Source organism: Bos taurus, chromosome 26 (genome assembly GCF_002263795.3).
Source record: "Bos taurus isolate L1 Dominette 01449 registration number 42190680 breed Hereford chromosome 26, ARS-UCD2.0, whole genome shotgun sequence".
Taxonomy (NCBI): Eukaryota; Metazoa; Chordata; class Mammalia; order Artiodactyla; family Bovidae; genus Bos; species Bos taurus.
Window position 1 is genome coordinate 9,201,820 of NC_037353.1, and position 20,946 is coordinate 9,222,765.

At 40.8% G+C, this 20,946-nt stretch overlaps 1 protein-coding gene across 2 annotated transcripts in view; it reads left to right on the top strand.

Moving 5' to 3' along the window:
• MINPP1 (multiple inositol-polyphosphate phosphatase 1) overlaps positions 1 to 6,753 on the top strand; it is a 71,494-nt gene extending 64,741 nt beyond the window's left edge. Inside the window, exon 5 of one of the 2 annotated variants that reach the window (XM_015460588.3) lies at positions 6,481 to 6,753. In XM_015460588.3, coding sequence (XP_015316074.1) covers positions 6,481 to 6,562 — 82 coding nt within the window. In that variant the 3' untranslated portion in view covers positions 6,563 to 6,753. The remainder of the gene's footprint in view (positions 1 to 6,480) is intronic. The other variant, XM_059881929.1, reaches the window with a different exon arrangement.
• The last annotated feature ends 14,193 nt before the right edge of the window (positions 6,754 to 20,946 follow it).

Consider the following 20,946-nt stretch of genomic DNA (forward strand, 5'->3'; position numbering starts at 1 on the left):
TGAACTCCAGGAGTTGGTGGTGGACAGGGAGGCCTGGCATGCTGCGATTCATGGGGTCGCAAAGAGTCGGACACGACTGAGCGACTGAACTGAACTGAACACTATTCTTCCCAACTTCCATGTTACTACTCTCTGAAATTTTGGTCCCAGCTTGTTTTTAAACACATAATTTTTAAAACATTATTCATTTTGATTTCAGTTCAGTTCAGTCACTCAGTCGTGTCCGACTCTGCGACCCCATGAATCGCAGCATGCCAGGCCTCCCTGTCCATCACCAACTCCCAGAGTTCACTCAAGCTCACGTCCATCAAGTCGGTGATGCCATCCAGCCATCTCATCCTCTGTCGTCCCCTTCTCCTCCTGCCCCCAATCCCTCCCAGCATCAGAGTTTTCCAATGAGTCAACTCTTCGCATGAGGTGGCCAAAGTACTGGAGTTTCAGCTTTAGCATCAGTCCTTCCAAAGAAATCCCAGGGCTGACCTCCTTCACAATGGACTGGTTGGATCTCCTTGCAGTCCAAGGGACTCTCAAGCGTCTTCTCCAACACCACAGTTCAAAAGCATCAATTCTTCGGCGCTCAGCCTTCTTCACAGTCCAACTCTCACATTCATACATGACCACAGGAAAAACCATAGCCTTGACTAAACGGACCTTTGTTGCCAAAGTAATGTCTCTGCTTTTGAATATGCTATCTAGGTTGGTCATAACTTTCCTTCCAAAGAGTAAGCATCTTTTAATTTCATGGCTGCAATCACCATCTGCAGTGATCTTGGAGCCCCAAAAAATAAAGTCTGACACTGTTTCCACTGTTTCCCCATCTATTTCCCATGAAGTGATGGGACCAGATGCCGTGATCTTCGTTTTCTGAATGTTGAGCTTGAAGCCAACTTTTTCATTCTCCTCTTTCACTTTCATCAAGAGGCTTTTTAGTTCCTCTTCACTTTCTGCCATAAGGGTGGTGTCATCTGCATATCTGAGGTTATTGATATTGCTCCTGGCATTTTGATTCACTACTATATTTTTTGTTGATTTATTTGCTCACTGTGACTTTTTGCACCCTTCCTTTAGATTCACTTTTTTTTTTTTCTTGCAAGAGTACACCCTAGTGTAGTTTTTTCAGTGAGAGTCTTTGGATAGTAAATTTTTCAAATATTTGTATGTGTTAAAATATCTATTTTGTCTTTCCACTTGGCTAGATATAGAATTCTGAGTCCAAAATTATTTTCCTTTAGCATATTGACTGATGATCTCCAGTGTTGTTGATAATTTCATTGCCATTCCTTTCTTGTATTATTATGTCTTTTCCCTCTGATAGCTTTTAGAATGTTCACTTTATCTCTGATGCTCTGGAATTTTACATGATATGCCTACAGGTGTGTGTTATTATTATTATCCTATGGCACCCCACTCCAGTACTCTTGCCTGGGAAATCCCATAGATGGAGGAGCCTGGTAGGCTGCAGTCCATGGGGTCGCTGAGAGTTGGACACAACTGAGTGACTTCACTTTCACTTTTCACTTTCATGCACTGGAGAAAGAAATGGCAACCCACTCCAGTGTTCTTGCCTGGAGAATCCCAGGGATGGGGGAGCCTGGTGGGCTGCCGTCTATGGGGTCACACAGAGTGGGACACGACTGAAGCGACTTAGCAGTAGCATACACTTGATAGGAATTTTCTATTTGAGAGCTCATTTCTTCCCCTTTAGCTTTGGGTTGTTCTTCCTAGTATCTCTTCAATGTTATCTTTTCACTATTTCTTCTATTCTCTGCTTCTGACACTGTACTAAATATATAGATGTGTTCTCTCTGAACTTTTCTTTAACTTTTCATTCTCTTTATCTTTTTGAACTTCATTCTGGGAGATAAACGTAGTTTGACCTTCCAGTTTACCCATTCATTCTTCAGCAGTAAGGAAGCTGATATGAAGCTCATCTATTCAATTTTTATCTCCATACTATATTTGCATTTTAACATTCCTAGTTGATCCTAGTTCTAGCATGTCCTAGTTTCAAACTTTCTCTTGTTTCGTGGATTTTATTCCCATCTAAATTTGTTTCCTTGAGGATTTTGAGGATATCCTCACTGGGGAGTTCCTCCTTCCAGTATTCATTGATACTAAACAATAAAAGCACATTTATGAATAGATTACATTGAAATAAATGTCTCAAGAACTAGAAGCTTCTAAGGGATGGAGAACCAAGAATATTCTCTTCTCTCTTTCTATTTTACATCTTCTCAAAAGATAGCATTTGGAAATGAAATGGATTTATAAAATGCGTTTGACCCATTTAGAAATACTTGTAAGAAATTATATTCCTCCAGAGAAAAACTAGGAAGTTATTTTTTTTTCTCTTCCCTTTCCAATCTTGATAAAAAGTGCTAAGGACACATAAATCAAGATCAAAACTTTGCTTCATCAAAAGCTTGCAAATGAAATATAGCAAGGCAGTCTAAGACAACAAACACAGAGAATCAAAATGTCCAGGACTCTTGGCATCCTTATGTTTGCTCTGAAGCTTAAAGGGTGACACAAAACCAGTTGCAAGAAGTGAGAGTGAACTATGTCTTTAACATTTGGAATCTGAGATCAATAATCAGGTAAAATTGTAATTGGATTTTGAAGAGATTTAGCTTCTCCTCCCTTAATGATCCTATTTTGAAACCTGAACTTTGCTGGGAGGGCTAAGTAATTTGAGTTTCTTAAGGCTACACTGAGAAGCCTTGAGTTTTGCTTAATTGTTTCTAAATATGGAAGAAAACAAAACATGGAAAGACTGGTGTTGATCAGGTGGAGTGAACATTTAGACCTGCTAACCTGGAAACCGGAGAAGACAATGGCACCCCACTCCAGTACTCTTGCCTGGAGAATCCAATGGACGGAGGAGCCTGGTGGGCTGCAGTCCATGGGGTCGCACAGTTGGACACGACTGAAGCAACTTAGCAGTAGCAGCAGCAGCAGTGATTTCAAAATTCCATTTTGTTAGAAAATACCTTGTATAGTAAAAATCATGGGACTGTGTTAAATATATTTCTACTTTTCATCTATTTAAATGAACCACTGTCCTCTACAACTACTGGCTTTAGGCACCAGATTAAAACACAGCTTTTCAAAAATTTATTTCAAAGCCTGAGAAAATCAAACACACCCATTACTGAAATCTGTCCTTCTAGTCCATGAAATGAATTGCTTCATTGAAACCTAGTTGTTTCTACCAAATCCCCTTGTTATACGTTGGCTCTACATGGATAGACAGTTTTAGAATTTTCCAAAAGTGATCACAGAGCTGACTCAAGCTTTCTGAATCTGTACCACTGTGGTTTGGCTCACAAACCTGAAGTTACTCCAGTCTTCACTAGAACCATAAGTCTTGCCCTTGGCAGATCAAATATTCAATTCAATTTTTCAGATATGTGCTAAATAAAGAAGGGAGAAAGATGGTAGGAATAATCACGGCCCAAGATCCACAGTTATCACTCACAACACCTTGTTAAAACAGAATCTCCTTCTGATTTTGGCAAAGTGATGGACTGTGCTAATGCCCAATTTAAAAAAAAAATTCTGTTGCCAGATAAATTTCCTAATTAACATTTGATAGTATAGTTCTCATACTATCTAAATATTTGCCTCTCTAGGTAGAGAGGGGCCTCATTATTTTTAAAACAAATAAGCAAACAAATAAATAAATAAACCGATGGGATTACCATGAGAATCTCAATAAGCACTAATGTGTGAGCACAGTGCTAGGTACTTATTAAGCACATAATAATTGGTTAAATACCAGTGCAGTGCCTTAGGCTTTATTTATAGGTGGTATCAATTAGCTATTACTGTATAAAAACTCTCTGAAAACTCAGTGGGTTAAAACAATGACCATTTATTTTTGCTCAGGGGGTTGTTAATCATCTGAATGGTTCTTCCGGTTGCGGATGGACTCACTCATGCATTTGTAGACGTGTAGGCAGCTTTTCTGATTTTTGGACTGGCTTATTCATAGGCTGAGTGTCAGTGGCGTTCTGGTCTAAGATGGGCCTGGCTGGAATCCATCAGTTCTGCTCCATGGGGCCTCACATCCTACAGGAGGTTAGCCTGGGCTTGTTCTCATGGCAGTCACAGGGCCACAGGAGGTCGATCAGAAGCAAGCATAGCCGTTTGAGGCCTAACCTTTGAACAGACGCTTCACTGCTTTGACCACATTCTGTTGTCCAAAGCAAATCACAAAGCCAATCCATTCCATAGTCAATAATGGGGAAACAGACTCCATCTTTTAGTGGGAGGAGTGACCAAGTCACATTGCAGAATTACATGAATACATGGAAAGATAGATAATTGAAGCCAGTTTTGCAATTAGGCTGCTAAATAGATTTTCAGTTAATGTGAGAGAATATGTAAAAGGAAGGGATTTCACTTATACATATTTCACTGCTGGATAATGTTATCTACATTTAGGGTTTCCATTTCCTCTAAATTCTGGGTTTGAAGTTTGGGTCTTTGATTCTTTGGTGATGTGCCGTAGAAATTGCAGGTAACAGGCAAAAAAAAAAAAAGAAAGTAAAGAGAGAAAAAAAATATAGGCTAGCTCACAGACTCTAAGGATAAGCTTCAGCAAGGACAGGGACCCTGGATCACTCAACATTTAGACAGCAAGAATTAATCTGTTCAGGGCACTGCCTTAGGAGTCAGCTTTCCTGGAGAGAAAGTCCAACTGGCCTCTGGGTTAGTTGCCCAGACCTTGGTCATAGGAGGGTCAGGTACCTTGATTCTAAAGTGGTAGCAAGAATACAGGCTAAGAGTCTGGACAGTTCTCTAAGATAACACGGAATTCACTACCAGATGAAGGGAATTCAGGGCAGGCAGATACAGCAGTGTTCTCTAGAAAGTTTAAACAGCTTGACCCTAGAAAAGAAGATCCATAGTGGTTAAATTCCCACCAGTGAGGGCATGGAGAAGTCAACTGTCATGTCCTTTCTTATCACTCTTCCCAGCAAGTAAAATTTAGAAAGCAGCTAGAGGCAAAAGATGCAGATTATCCAGATAGAGAAAGTAAATTAGAGCTGTCTTTCCTCTACCCATTCAAATGCAAGTGACAGTTTACTTCTTTAATTAATTCTTCATCTGCCCTGGCTTGATCAAAGCGTAGTCTACAGATTATTGTTAAGCCTTTACTCTGCTTCAGAGAATGTGGGAAATGTGTGGACAAAAAGAGAAGATACATTTTTCAGAGTTATAGAAGTTCGGAATGCTTCTGGCCACTGTGACTTTACTCATGGGATGTTTATTGTTACTGAGCAGCAAGTCCTAAAGTAGTGGTTCCGGAGTGGGTCCAGAAACTCAACAGAGTCTTCCAAGGACCCGGTGCTCAGCGTAGCTGCAATGTGTCCTCAGAGCTACAAGATGGCTGCTGCGTCTTCCAGCACTATATTCTCACAGGACAGCATCTCTAGCAGAAGGGAGCGAGGAAAGAGCAAGAGAAACACTTTTGCTTTGCTCACTTCCTTTTACCCAATACCCTTTGGTGTTATGCTTTAACGCTCTTACATGTTACTGGCCAGGACGTGACCATCCTTAACCTAATCACTCTAGAAGGGAAATGAGATCACCACAATGGGCTTAGACCAATTTTAGTTCAAACTCTCAAGTTTGGCATATTGCCTCTGGCACCAATGGTGCCTCCACTCACATTTACTTGGCTTTGTCCCTCATTGGGTCAGGGTTCATGGGGCACGGGACCTAGGTAGTTGCACAGGACATCTCGTTTAGAAGGGCTTGGTTTAGTGCTCTTCTGTAGGTGTCTTGAAATTCTCAATAATTTTTAAACAAAGAAGCCAGCCTTTTCATTTTGCCCTGGAATCCCACAAATTATCTAGCCAGTCCTGGCTGGGATGGGCATTCCACACAGGCCTTGACTCAGTTCTCCCCAGTAATCCTTGGTACAGGAAGGCACCCATTCAGTTCAATCAGTCGCTCAGTCATGTCAGACTCTTTGTGACCCCATGAACTGCAGCACGCCAGGCCTCCCTGTCCATCACCAACTCCCGGAGTCCACCTAAACCCATGTCCATTGATTCAGTGATGCCATCCAACCATCTCATCCTCTGTTGTCCCCTTCTCCTCCTGCCCTCAATCTTTCCCAGCATCAAGGTATTTTCAAATGAGTCAGCTCTTTGCATCAGGTATCCAAAGTATTGGAGTTTCAGCTTCAACATCAGTCCTTCTAATGAACACCCAGGAAGGCACCCATGGGTGTACTCAATAGGCTGATGGAGGGACTCCCCTGGTGGTCCAGTGGCTAAGACTCCAAGCTCCCAATGCAGGGGTCTGAATTGAATCCCTGGTCAGGGAAGTAGACCCCACATGCTGCAACTAAGAGTTCATATGTCTCAACTAAAGACCCTGTGTGCCACAACAAAGATTGAGGATGCCCTGTGCTATAACTAAGACCCTCTGCAGCTGATAAATAAATCAGTATTTTTTTAAAAATAGGCTGGCAGACATGGATAACTTGGAAGCGTGGTGGACTAACACAAACCCTAACCACTGCAACACAGGACTGACAGAGAAGTGACGGTGCGTCTCATCCTTCGGGGCATTGTGCATGCTTCGTAGAAGGTCCAGGTGGAATCCACCTCCATTGTCCACAGCAGTGACCTTGATAACATACTCTTCAATTGGCCTGTCTTCCTTTTCTGCCCAACTCTCATCAGACCCTCATTCCTAGTCCCTGGAATCACCTTCCAAATAAATATGTGCAACGTGCACCCTAGTCTTGTCTCAGGCTCTGCCTTGAAGAGAATCCAAGCTCAAATACCATTCAAAAAAAAATTATGGTTTCCTGTCAAGAAGTGTACATGACTGTCTATTGGTTAAGCAACATTAACAATGTCACAATAGTGCTTGTGGGATAGTAAGGAGGAACCACCAGATCCTGTCCCCCTGACTTGCACAAAAGAAATCTAACACTTGTTGAGTACCTACTCTGTGTCAGATACGGTGCTGCTTTTGGATGTATTTTCTTATTTCAGCTGCACAACAGCCACACGCAGCAGTGGTCCTCACCTCCATTTTACAGGTAAGAATACCAAGGATAAGAGAAGTCGAGTGGTTCTCCAAGGTCAATAGGTGGAAGACCAGAAATTCGAACACAAGTTACCCGAGCAGTCTTCCCACAGTGTGGCCCTACTGAAAGAAAAGACACGTGCTTTATAGGCCAACTAGCTGGCAATGTGGGAAGATGGGTGCAGCCATGCTCTGAGGTTTGTGATCACTCATAAAGTACAAAGCACTTCCTGAAGAACAGCTAGTGGGCAGGAATGCTAGCAGAGGAGCAGACTTTCCTCTCAGTTTCTGGTGCTTCTTTAAAAGTGTTCACAGCAGTGTTTCAGGAACAGACGGTGGTGGCCAGCACATTGCTCAGGCGTTTTCTTTAGACCAATAACAACCTGGCAACTGTATTTTCCAAGCCTGGCTAGACAGATCATTCTATTTTGCTTTGTCACTTCCAAGGCAGTTTTCTGCTCCTTCACAGACTCGGGGTTGTGTAGCAGACTACCTTTATAGAGTGCTCTGGATAATGAGGTCAGGCGAACATTTGAAGAGACAGATCACAGACTACAGGGATACCACTGTCTTTTTCCAGGGCAAGCAGAGAAAAGAAGTCGGACGCTGGCCCAGACAGCGTCTGCGGTACCCGCTGAATCAGTAAAGCTTGCCAATGCCTGGCTAGCAGTCAGGGACATGAGTGAAGAAAGAACTGTAATGTTATTATTCTCCAAGAATGTATTTTTGGTACACAGTATATAAGGTGTGACCCTCTTCTGTGGCGCAACACAGAATGGAAATTTGCTTAATACCAAATTACCACCATATGATGAAGAATTGAAATGACTTGAAATGATAATTTCAGAGAACTTTCCAATAGAGACTTTCAGATTAGTTTTTATTTTAATCATATATAAAAATTCCTTTGGTATTCTGAATATAAACTAAAATTTGATATGTCAGTACCTCTTGCTGATTTTCTTACATCCATTTCCCTGGGTTTTTGGTTTTTTTTTTTTTTTTTCCTGTCATCTGACAAGATGCCAAAGCAGTGATCTATAATTTTGTTGATTGTGCCCCACATCAATAAAAACTTTGTGCATTAATATCCAACATATGGGAGGGGGGATTAGGGGAGGGTGGGATGGAATTGGGAGAGTAGCACTGGCATACATACACCACCATGTGTGAAATAGCTAGCTAGTGGGAAGCTGCTCTATAGCTCAGGGAGCTCAGCTTGCTGCTCTCTGGTGACCTAGAGGGGTGGGATGGGGGCTCAAGAGGGACGGTGGGTATATGTATACACATAGCTGATTCAGTTTGTTGTACAGCAGATATGAATACATCATAAAGCAATGGTACTCCAATAAAAAAATCCAATATGTGTATATTTACAATTTAGAAATTTTATCTTTATACTCCTGCACTACTATTTTATGTACTCTATGAAATAGGCCAGAATTAAAATTTAAAGGGTAAGATAAAGATTAAACTATTTTAAAGGTATTTTTAAATTACATTTTACTTAGTACAGGCCTTCCCTTGGGGTACAGTGGATAGGAATCCACCTGCCAATGCAGGGAACACAGTTTCAGTCCCTGGTCTGGAAAGATCCCACGTGCCATGGAGAAGCTCAGCGCCTGCACCACGACCACTGAGCTCATATGCTGCAGCTGCTGAGGCCTGTGGGCAAGAGCCTGTGCTGCACAGCAAGAGAAGCCGCTGCAATGAGGAGTCCACGCACTGTCCGAAGAGTAAACCCCACTCGCCACAGCTAGAGAAAGCCCTTGCAAAGCAACAACGACCTGGTGCAGTCAAAAAACAAAATAAAAATAAGTAATTTTAAAAATTTAGTAACGGTCAAAAAAGCCAAACTGTTTTTGCTAAAAAGCAGTATGATTAAATATACTTCTTTCTTTTTAAAAAAAAAGCAGTTTGTCACTCTGTGATACTGCAGTTCAAAGTTTTGGATTAGTCCAGTTTATTATTAATACAGTATTTGTATTTTTTAAATCTTAAAAAAATTGAGATATAATTCACATATCATAAAATTCACCCTTTTAATGTATACAATTCAGTGATTTATAGCACACTCAGCAAGTCATGGAATTATCACCACTATCTAATTTTAGAATATTTTCATCAACTCAAAAAGAAACCCCATTCCCTTCTGGCCTGACCCCTGGCAACCACTAATCTATTCTCTGTCTTCATGGATTTGGCTATTATGGACATTTCACATACGTGGATTCTTACAATATGTGGCTTCTAGTGTCTGATTCTTTCACTTAGCACAATGTTTTCAAGATTCATCCATGCTGTAGCATGTATCAGTACTTCATTCTGTTTGATGACTGTATATAATATTGCAGTGTATAAATAAACCACATTATCTTTATTTGCTGATGCACATTTGTGTTGTTTCTACTCCTGGCTATTATGAATAATGCTGCTATGAACATTCATGTACAAGCTTCTGTGTAGACTTCAAAAAAAATTTTTTTTTCTGGATATTTACTTAGGTGTAGAATTGCTGGGTCATGTACTAACTTAACGTTTAACGATTTGAGGAAATGCCAGATGGTTTTCCAAAGTGGATGCACCATTTTACAAATCCCACCAGCAATGTATTGAGGGTTCCAATTTCTCTATACCTTCACCAATACTTGCTACTGTTCATCTTTTTGTTATAGCTGTCTTAATGAATGTGAGTGGCTTTGATTTACATTTCCCTAATCACTAACGATGCTAAGCATCTTTTCATGTGCATATTGGTAGTTTGTATATCTTTGGAGAAATGTCAGTTCAAAGTCTGTTCATTTTTAAGTTGAGTTATTTATCTTTTAATTGTTGAGTAATAAGCTCTTTATATATTCTGGACACTAGACCCTTCTTGAATATATGATTTACAGTTGTTTTTAAGCTTATGGGTTACCTTTCTCTTTTCTTAATAGTGGCCTTTGAAGAACACAAGGTTTTGTTTTGATGAAGTCAATTAGCTTTTATATTTCTTTGGTTGCATGTGCTTTTGGTGTCATATCTAAAAAGCCAGTGTTTCATCCAAGGACCCAAAGCTTTATACTTATGTTTTTCTCTAAGCTTTTATAGTTTTAGCCATTATATCTAGGTCTTCAAACCACTGAGTTCATTTTTATAGATGGTGTGTGGTAGGGGTTCAACTTTATCTTCTGAATGTGGATAGCTAGTTGTCCCAGTAAATTTATTGAAAACACTAATTCTTTCCTTCACTGAATTGTTGTGGTAAGCTTGTCAAAAATCAGCTGACTGTAAATGTACTTTTTTTTTTTAATGTGTCTAAATTTTTTTAAATTTTATTTAATTTTTAAACTTTACATAATTGTATTAGTTTTGCCAAATATCAAAATGAATCCACCACATGTATACATGTGTTCCCCATCCTGAACCCTCCTCCCTCCTCCCTCCCCATACCATCCCTCTGGGTCGTCCCAGTGCACTAGCCCCAAGCGTCCAGTATCGTGCATCAAACCTGGACTGGCATCTCATTTCATACATGATATTTTACATGTTTCAATGCCATTCTCCCAAATCTTCCCACCCTCTCCCTCTCCTACAGAGTTCATAAGACTGTTCTATACATCACTGTCTCTTTTGCTGTCTCGTTCACAGGGTTATTGTTACCATCTTTCTAAATTCCATATATATGCGTTAGTATACTGTATTGGTGTTTTTCCTTCTGGCTTACTTTCACTCTGTATAATAGGCTCCAGTTTCATCCACCTCATTAGAACTGATTCAAATGTATTCTTTTTAATGGCTGAGTAATACTCCATTGTGTATATGTACCACAGCTTTAATAAATCCACACACATATGGACACCTTATCTTTGACAAAGGAGGCAAGACTATACAATGGATTAAAGACAATCTCTTTAACAAGTGGTGCTGGGAAATCTGGTCAACCACTTGTAAAAGAATGAAACTAGAACACTTTCTAACACCATACACAAAAATAAATTCAAAATGGATTAAAGATCTAAACGTAAGACCAGAAACTATAAAACTCCTAGAGGAGAACATAGGCAAAACACTCTCTGACATACATCACAGCAGGATCCTCTATGACCCACCTCCCAGAATATTGGAAATAAAAGCAAAAATAAACAAATGGGACCTAATTAACCTTAAAAGCTTCTGCACATCAAAGGAAACTATCAGCAAGGTGAAAAGACAGCCTTCAGAATGGGAGAAAATAATAGCAAATGAAGCAACTGACAAACAACTAATCTCAAAAATATACAAGCAACTCCTACAGCTCAACTCCAAAAAAATAAATGACCCAATCAAAAAATGGGCCAAAGAACTAAGTAGACATTTCTCCAAAGAAGACATACAGATGGCTAACAAACACATGTAAATGTATGTTTTTTAACTCTCAATTCTATTCCATTGGTTTATGTGTCTCAGTACCTGGTTCTTAATGTATATATCTGATGAAATACTAACTCACAAAGATTCTTAGATCAGTTGGGGGTGGGGGGGGATGCACCATTGGCTCCGTTTACTCATAATTTTTTAATTATATAATTAAAAATTATCCAAATGTTTAACTGACTACCTAGCGTGAATTTCCATCTTTCTGATGTCTATGAGTTGTTCTTGCAAACAAATAGGTACAAACTGCATTTCCCCCATTTTTAACACATATATACAAAACTCTTCATTTAGAAGATTTAAAAAATAGGTTAGCAAATTCTTCTTTCATATTTTTAAAAGCAGCAACTATGAGAGTTTTTAATACCTTGCCCGGAGAACTCACTGAAAGTTCTTATGATTATTGATTAGAAGTAAAGGATATAGATTAAAATCAGTCAAAGAGACACACTGGGCAGAGTCTGAGGGGTCCCTAGTGCAGAGCACCCATTGGCCTCTCCTTTGGAGCCAGGATACTTTACCCTCTTGGCATCGACGTGTGACAGTGTACATGGAGTAATGTCAACCAGACAGGTTCATCTGAGTCTCCATGTGCAGAGATTTTTAAAAATTCTAATTTTTGAAAAAGCTTCAGGTATACAATGTATTGATTAAGAAGTATTCAGGGACTTGCCTGGCGGTCCAGCAGTTAAGACTCTGCACTTCTACTGCAGGAGGCATGGGTTTGATCTCTGATGGGGGAACTAAGATCCTGCATGATGCACAGTGTGGCCAAAAAAAAAGTATTCAGAGTTTTTGGGGGACTCCGTTATGTAGATGTGATTGACTGATAGATTGCCCCTATAGTTGAAACCAGTCTCCTGGTCAACTTATACCATGTGACTCAAAACCCCAACTCTCCAGTTTCTGTGAAACAATAGGAGTAAAGCTTAAGAGTTAATTCTTGGAATTTTCTCATTTCTGGAAACCTCTTTTCAACCAACTGAATCTGACCCAAGTTTCCCTGGCCCAGGTCCCACTCTCCCCAGTGGGTAAAAAAGTCTCTTGAATTCTTAACTACTCTCGGTTTGAGGGCAGACTTTCTTTTGTAGGCGTGATCAATTAGGAAACCAGGTCTTTGTAAAAACTGCCTTCTCCATGCAATTCTTTCAGCTTTCCAGCAAACCTAAAATAGCACTTTCTCCTGTGGCCCTTTCTTCTGACTCTCGATTTGAATAATTCCCTCTTCTCTGTATGCTTCATAAAAACCTTGGTGCTAGGTCAGAGTGCTTATCGAGTTCTGTTTGCCTTTGTTGTTGTTTATTTGGTCTTCACTAGACTGTGAGCTCCTTGTTTGCTTATTTTAGATACAAAGGACAGGCAGGAATTTTAAAAAGGAATATAGTACAAAGTTTATCTGGATCAAGTCACTAGTATTTCTGTAAGAAGGTGGACTCCAAGATAACACAGAGAAATTATCTTTAAATATGTGTCACAATTTAAAGAAATATTTTTGCTGTTGTACACCTGCAACTAACATGATATTATAAATCTACTGTGCTTCAGATTTTAAAAAGGAGGGAAAGGAAAGGGCACCTCAAAAAAAAAATCAAGAAATAAAAATAAAAAGAGCAGAGATTCCATAGTGACCTCTTCCTGGGGTTAATGATTGCCTTATCTTCTGTTCTCCTTGGAAGTGTTTTTCCAGTTAATGTTTCATCATCTGTGTTGCTATAATACTTGATTCCTCAAAAGTATGTAAACAATAAACATCTATATGAAAAAATAAGTTTTTAAAAATAAATAAATATTTTGGAAGAGGCAGCAAGCAGATTGTCCAAGTTCTTGAGGCCAACTCATAATTTCTTCGATCTATGTCTTTAAAAACATACATCTTTGCAGCAAGAAAAGACTGTGTACACTCACTTGAATTTGCTTTCCATTCTGTAAAAGGAGAGAATACGTTCTATTGTTTGTTAAAATATTTTCTTTACAATAATTTCTTGTATTTTAAGGGCAATTTTTAAAGTTTTTGTTTAGGAATTTAGGAGATATGGATCAAATAGTCAATGTCTGACTACACGCTCAGTTTGCACAAATGTATCATTATTACTAATAAATTTGATGTGTAAATTTGCACAAAGACAATGGCATAGTTTTTCACTTGTATGCAATACTCTCCAAAGGGAGATAAGTACACAGGCCACAGTATGGATGAAAAACACCACCCAAGGAGAACATTTGTAGTGTAAATGCCTGATACTAAAGTTTTTGATTGTAATGTAAGTGCCTTACATTAAGCTTTTGGTTGCAGGGGCATCCATTTCAAAGACATTCATCTCATATAAACGTATTGCCAGCTGTATGATGAAGTTATTATAGAAAAAACTAGGTAAGGAACCAAGCTGAGTACCACCTCAACATCCATGAATTCCTGACTTTAGAAAACCCTGGGTGACCTAGGTAATTGACCACGTTGGTTTCAGAGGGAGAGCAGTGAGCAGTTCTGAAGAGAGATCTTAGTTCTTTGCCCAGGAATTAATGCTGTGTAAACTGGATGAAAACTAGGAATCTTAGCCACCAAACCAGCAGGAGCTAGAGGCTAGAGGCAAGTGGCTCTGATTCTTGTCTCTGAAAGCAAGGAAGTTTCAAGGAGGTAGAAACTGAGAAAAGAAGAACAACGTTTATTGTTAGAGACACAGTACAATGAAGGGGAAATCACACAGGCAAACAGTTTGTTTACTTAAGATAGAAGCAGGACAGAAACACACACCAGAGAGAAAGGGTATGGGAATCCTCTCTAAAGAGGAGGAGTGCAGTAAGTCAGAAGGTAGACAGAGACACGCACCCAGAGAGGAGTGCGGCGTCCTGAATGAGGAGTGCAGTAAAGAAGTGATGTAAATGACTTTTATAGGATCATCCTCCCGGATCTTTGATTACCTTTGGCCAATTACCTTGTTTCTTTCTTCACATCTGACTGGCCCATGGACCCTCCCAAAGATGTGTGAGCAACTTTTTGCTAAGATGGATCTCACCGCAGTGGCCTATGGGTGCATGTGCACATTATTACGGTGTGGTGCCCCTCCCTTTTGGACCCCCAAGAAGCCTTCCTGAGCATGTGCAGACAGGGAAATCTTCCTTGACCTCAGGAGTGGGCACCTTATCTCTTTGTTTTAGCAGAGCTCAGCTTTTGCCACAAGCTTTGTCCTTGGAGCGTCTGGGTTAGAACAAAGCGTGAACTTTACTCCACTTGGCAAACACCAGGTGTCCAGCCCAGAGGCCCACTATCTCCTACCTCAACTTGAGTGGCCTGCTTCTTTCTCCTTTCCCACACTGTGTGTGTGTGTGTGTGTGTGTGTGTGTGTGTTAGTTGCTCAATCGTGTCTGTGGCCCCATGGACTGTAGCCCTCCTGGCTCTGTTCAGTATCAAGAATACTGGAGTGGGTTGCCATTCCCATATCTTATTCTTACTCTTCTGCCTTAACTTTGCCAAAAAAGAGTGAACCCATGAAACCTTCTGTACCCCACCTTTGCATGCTAATAAACAGAACCCCAGGCCCGTGCTCCCTCCCTCTCTCACTACCCAAGACCTTGTGTCACCCTCTAGCATGTCATGTACCCTCCAGGACCTGTGAGTAATAAATCTCATTCGTCAAAATTCCCTGATGGCTCTGCTGAGATGTGGGCTGCAGTCATAATAAAAATCCAAAGAAAATTAGTCACAACATTGGCCCTGGTGGTGGGGGTGGGGAAAATGTCTGCCAATTTAGAGACTGAGTTTAACTATGTGGGTGATCAGTCAATCAGTCATGTCTACATAATGGAGCCCCAGTGAAAACCCTGAACACTGAGGCTCAGATGAGCTTCTCTGGTTGGCATCAGTCCATGCTCACTGTCACACATCAACACAGGACTGTAAATCCAACAAGCAGCAAAAGATACAAAATTAGGTGCTAGTCAGGGATGATTCAGGCCCCTCTTCCAGACCTGGAGCCAGGCCACAAGCCCCTGGGAGGACCCCCATAAGTGCAAGTTTCAGAGCTCCTAGGGGCATCAGGGTGACACCACAGGCATAGGGCAGAGGCCAGAGAACACTCTGCAGAGAAGAAAGCAGATACGTGGCCCAGTGAGTGTCCAGGTCCCAGACTGGAAAGGTGTCCAGTCCCTTTCCAAAGGGACTTGGAAAATGTCAAGGAAGGCGCTTCAAAGGGTAAAAGCCTGAAGAGGCAGGGCTGGGGTGGAGGCCCCTCTTAAGGCAGTTACCACGACCGAGAAAATGTTTCTCTCAGAAATGCTTGCCTTTTGCACTAGTTACGTTCTAATAGCGCCAGTCCCCACCTCCCCCTTGGAATTTCTGTGACCATATGCTAATTAAATTGGAAAGCTGAGTACAGCAAAAATAGAGATTTTTAAAGACCATGCTATAAAATCCTCCTCTTCTCTAATTCTTTGAGTTGTTAACCTCTAGACAGCTCTCAAACTTTCAGCTGTACTAGGGCCTTTCACAGCTGCAAATCCTCTTTCTCGAATCTTTAATGCGCTAAACAGATCAAATTTCCCTTGAAGATACTCCTCCTTGCCTGTGTTATTAGTATTTCCATTTCCGGGAAGTGTTTTACATCTGCGTTGCAAAAGAGCAGTCATGCCTCCGTCTCACTTACCATGGCAGGATAAATGTTCCTTTCCCAACAAGCTATTTGGACGCCTTCCAACCCCCAAGGCTCTGTGCATTAGTCCCTATGGAAATCCTTTCCCTTTCCAGACGAATTGTTGTCTCCAGTACAAAATGGGTCTTGTGCTTGCCCTAACGCATACTGCCTTCCCCCATACTCTCTAGCAGTCCAATTCTTCTAGCAAGGAGGTGGAATAAACCATTTCTGCCCTGCACACCCATCTTCCCCTACACCCCTGCTGGATGAATGTCTTCTCTGTTTCCCTATTTTCATGCCTTTGACCATGTTTTTTCCTGCACCTGAATTCCATCTCCATCACTCTCCTTCCCTCATGTCACCTCAGAGAAAGAGGAACACCAGTTTCATCACAAGGCCAAGTTAAAACACCGTCCTTCCAAAAGCACAAGCGTGGCCATTTGCCTTTCAGAAGAGTCTAAGAAAAACAGCACCAAGTTTCTCCCGCTGTCAGGATTTCCAGCTTGGACTAGTACACAGGCTCCAGGCCGGCAGATAGAAGTGGAAAGGGACACAGCATGTTACCCAGCTACAAGCTGCACTCAGTGGCAGGCTATTGAAAAAAAATTAAATAAAAAGCAAATTGCATGGAAGGATGTGGGAGAAGGCTGAAAAAAATAAATAAAACACTGCCTGCAAAGAGAAACATGTTTTTAAAATGTCTACAGGTAGGACCGTCAGGACAGCATATCACCTTTCACAGGCCCTACACATTTCGGGCCTACACCTCCACCTAAACAATGCCTTTTCATGGGCATGAACACTGTAAGAAAAATAACTAAACATTTTCTTCAATCCCAAGTTCATTTTTTTCTTTTGATTCTAAAAGATATTGAAACAATTTGGCGAGCCTCTAAAGTATGGTGGGTGTCTAGAAATTATGCATAATAGATAGTCAGCCCTTAGACAATATCTTATAATGTAGCATAAAAGTCATGGTTCGTTATAGTGGTTAAGAGTGGTAATCCTAGAGCCAGGCTCTCTGGGTTTGTATTCTGTTTCTGCTCTTCTCTACCTGTGTGACCTCAGGGGAGTTATTTAGTATCTGTCTTTGTGACTCAGTTTCCTCATCTGTGGAATAGGGATAATACTATTGTATAGTTTATTGGGTTATGGTTAAGGTGAAATGGACTAACATGAGCTAAGACCAAAGACTATATGTGTTAGCTGTTGTCATGATTAATTATTGTCAATGTTAGTGCTTAATCAACATATGGCTTCCCTGGTGGCTCAGTGGTAAAGAATTTACCAGCAATCCAGGAGACTGCCTGCAATGCAGGAGATGCGGGTTCGATCCCTGGGGTCAGGAAGATCCCCTGGAGACTCCAGTATTCTTGCCTGGAGAATCCTATGGACAGAGGAGCCTAATGGGCTACAGTCCACAGGGTCGCAAGAGTAGGACACGAAATATAATCAAGATATATTAAATGAAACGAATACTCTTCTTATGCCAAGATATTATTTTGAGCAGCATCAAGCCACCTTAAAAGAAGGGTTTTAAATCTGGACATAGTTATTTCTATTTTTGAGAAAGAGGAAGAGAAAACAAAACCTTCTGAGAAATGAAACAAATCCTTGATAATATATGACTACGTCTTGTTCTTCGCGTTATTGAAATCCCAAACTGTTTTCAGCTGGAAGCGTTTAAGAGGCCATCTAGCTAGTGCTTGAAACAGTGAAAAGAATCTTCTTCTATAACAGGCTCCTTGATCAATTTCTGGAACATGGAGTTGAATCTTTCACCAAGCGTCTCACTTCAGTATGAATTAGATCAAGTCTGAGAATGTTCTTCCTCCCATGCTAACTAAAATATTGCCTCCTTGCAACTTTCATCCATTGACCTTCCTCTTTGAAGCTACATAGAACAGGTCATTCTTTTTCAGACAGCAAGCTCCCAAGTATCTTTAGATGGAACTCAAGTCTTCTTTTGTCTTTTTTTGCAGTTCAGGGTAGTATCCATTCTTTTCATCAGTTCTCTAGGGCCCATGTTACCAAACTGATCTTTCTCCCCAAAGCATAATCTAATGTCATTTTAAATTCTTGGCTCCCCATCATGAACATAGTACTATAGCTCTACTCTTCAGGAACCCTGAAGCTGTGACCTTCTTTGTTGTGAATGCTAGAAATATAGGCTACGATCACTTGAGATGTTTTGGTGGTCTCATTGTACTGTTGGTTTATATTAAAGTAGTGAGCAACTAAACTCTCTAGGTTCCTTTTACGTAAAAAAAAAAAAAAAAATGATCAAACCAGGTTTTCTCCATTTTTTACTTTCACGGATCATTTTATAAACCCCATTGGAGAGCTTTATCTTATTATGACTACTTCACATCTCACTATTTTTAACTCAGTTTCTTAGCCTTAGAAAATAGGGTCAATTTTCTTGTAGCAATCACATTCGTTTTCCCACCCATCCTTTCACCATATAAAAACTTGGTAAGCATATTTTCTGGGATCTCATCTAAATCACTCACATATATCTTTTTTTTTTTTTTCGGCTGTACCATAAGGCAGGCATGTGGGATCTTAGTTCAAACCCATGCATCCTGCATTACAAGTACAGAGTCTTAACCGCTGGGCCTCCAGGGAAGTCCTTTTTCACATGCATTTTGTTTAGTGCAGAGTCAGACCACTAATCTAAGAGATTGCCTCTGGGTTGACATATTTTGGGGATATAGTTCCCCAAACAGTTTAACCCTGGACAATTCCACAGACAGAGGAGCCTGGTGGGCTACCCAGTCCATGGGGTCGAAAAGAGTGGGACATGATTGAGCGACTAACACTTTCACTTTTCACTTTCAAACAGTTTAAAATGTCCTGATTATCATCATTTAGCTCAAATGTTTTGATCTCAGCTGCAATATAAACAGGGATGATTCAATGAACATTTAGCTCATCTAGGCCAGCAGTTTGCCTCAACATCAGAATCATCTTTCAGAATCTCCTTCTTTAAAATATAGATTCCCAGGCCCCACCACTCTGATTCTGAGTCTGTAGGTCCTAAGTGAGTCCTGAGAATTAGTACTTGAAAAAAAACAAAACAAAAAACAATAATTTCTGTTGTGGCTAGACCTGGGAACCAAATGCTCTTGTTAATCCTAGTGTGGCTTGCAGATCAGCAGCAGTACCTAGAAGCTGGTTGGAAAAACCTTAGACCTATTGAATCAAAATCTACAAGATCCCCAAGTGATTCTTAGGCACATTAAAGTTTGAGAAGTGCTACGTAGGTCATTCCCATAAGTTAGCTCTCTAATTACTTGAGAAGAAGGAGAAGGACAGGAGGAAGGGGAAGGGAAAGAAGTGCTGCCTCCTCCATTTATTTTACGTTTGGACTTGGACAAATTATTTTACCTCCCTCTACTTTTGTCTGTCAAATGGGCATGGCAGTCATTCCTGTCTCACAAGGATGCTGTAAAGATTAAATGAGTTAATGTGAAACACTGAGAACAGTCCCTGCACACGGTAAGTTCTCAGTGTATCTATTTTGGGTTAAACTGGGTCCCCCTCCCCACCCCTGCAAAATATATATATATGTATATATTGAAGTCCTGACCCTTGGAAATAGAGTCTTTGCAGATGCAATCAACCTTAAGATAAAGTCGTTAGGGTGAATCTTTCTGGTGGCTCAGATGGTAAAGAATCTGCCTGCAATTCAGGAGACCCAGGTTCAATCCCTTGGTTGGAAAGATCTGGAGAAGGAGATGGCAACCCACTCCAGTATTCTTGCCTAGAGGATTCCATGGACAGAGGAGCCTGGCAGGCGCCAGCTTCTATGGGGTCACGAAGAATCAGACATGACTGAGAAACTAACATTAACTAATTCAATATAATAGGTATCTATTGGAAAAGACCCTGATGCTGGAAAAGACTGAAGGCAGGAGAAGGGGGCAACAGAGGATGAGATGGTTGGATGGCATCACCAACTTGATGAACGTGAGTTTGAGCAAGCTCTGAGAGTTGGTGATGAACAGGGAAGCCTGGCATGCTGCAGTCCATGGAGTCGCAAAGAATTAGACACGACTGAGTGACTGAAGTGATAAGAACAGGAAAATGCCATGTAAAGACATAGGGAGAATGACGTGACCACAGAGGCCAAAATTGGAGTAATGCAGCCTCAAGCCAAGGAACACCAAGAATTGACAGCCGCCACCAGAAGCTGGAAAGAGAGAAGGGTTCCCTCAAGGCTCAGAGGGAAACTGGTCTTGTCACCGCTTTGATTTCAGAATTCCATTGTGCAGAACTGAGACAACACTGTGAGACCCAGTTTGTGGGACTTTGTTACAACAGCTTTAGGAAACAATTACAGTATCTTAGGTGTAGTAATTATGATTGTTACTATGATTTTTTGTTATATATTTTTAAACTTTTTATTTTGTATTGGGATATAGCTGATTAACAAACAATGTTGATACAGTTTAAAGTGAAGTGCTGGCACTGGGCTGAGCACCAGGGAGACTGTGGTGAACAGTCTCCGCAGAGACTATTACCTCTGAGATAATCTAGAGAGAAATAATCTACTTCTGCCATCAGGCAGATTATAGCCCAGAGCTGTTCCAGGAGTATAGTGATAAGCAGCATGATACCCTTCTTGGGCTTTGGAGGATGACCACAGTGGGAGAACAGGGGGAAGGCACTGAGCAGTCTTGAGGGTCCAGAAGGACTTTCAGGGAAGGTGTGATCTCCTCTGGGGGAAAGCTAAGGTCAGGTAGGCAAGAAGCTATTCCAGGTGGAGGGACCGTGTTTGAAGACATCTCTGAAATCACATCGCCATTTCTTTTAGCCTTTGGTCTTATACATCACCTGGAGATGAGAAAATGAGTTCTTTTTACAT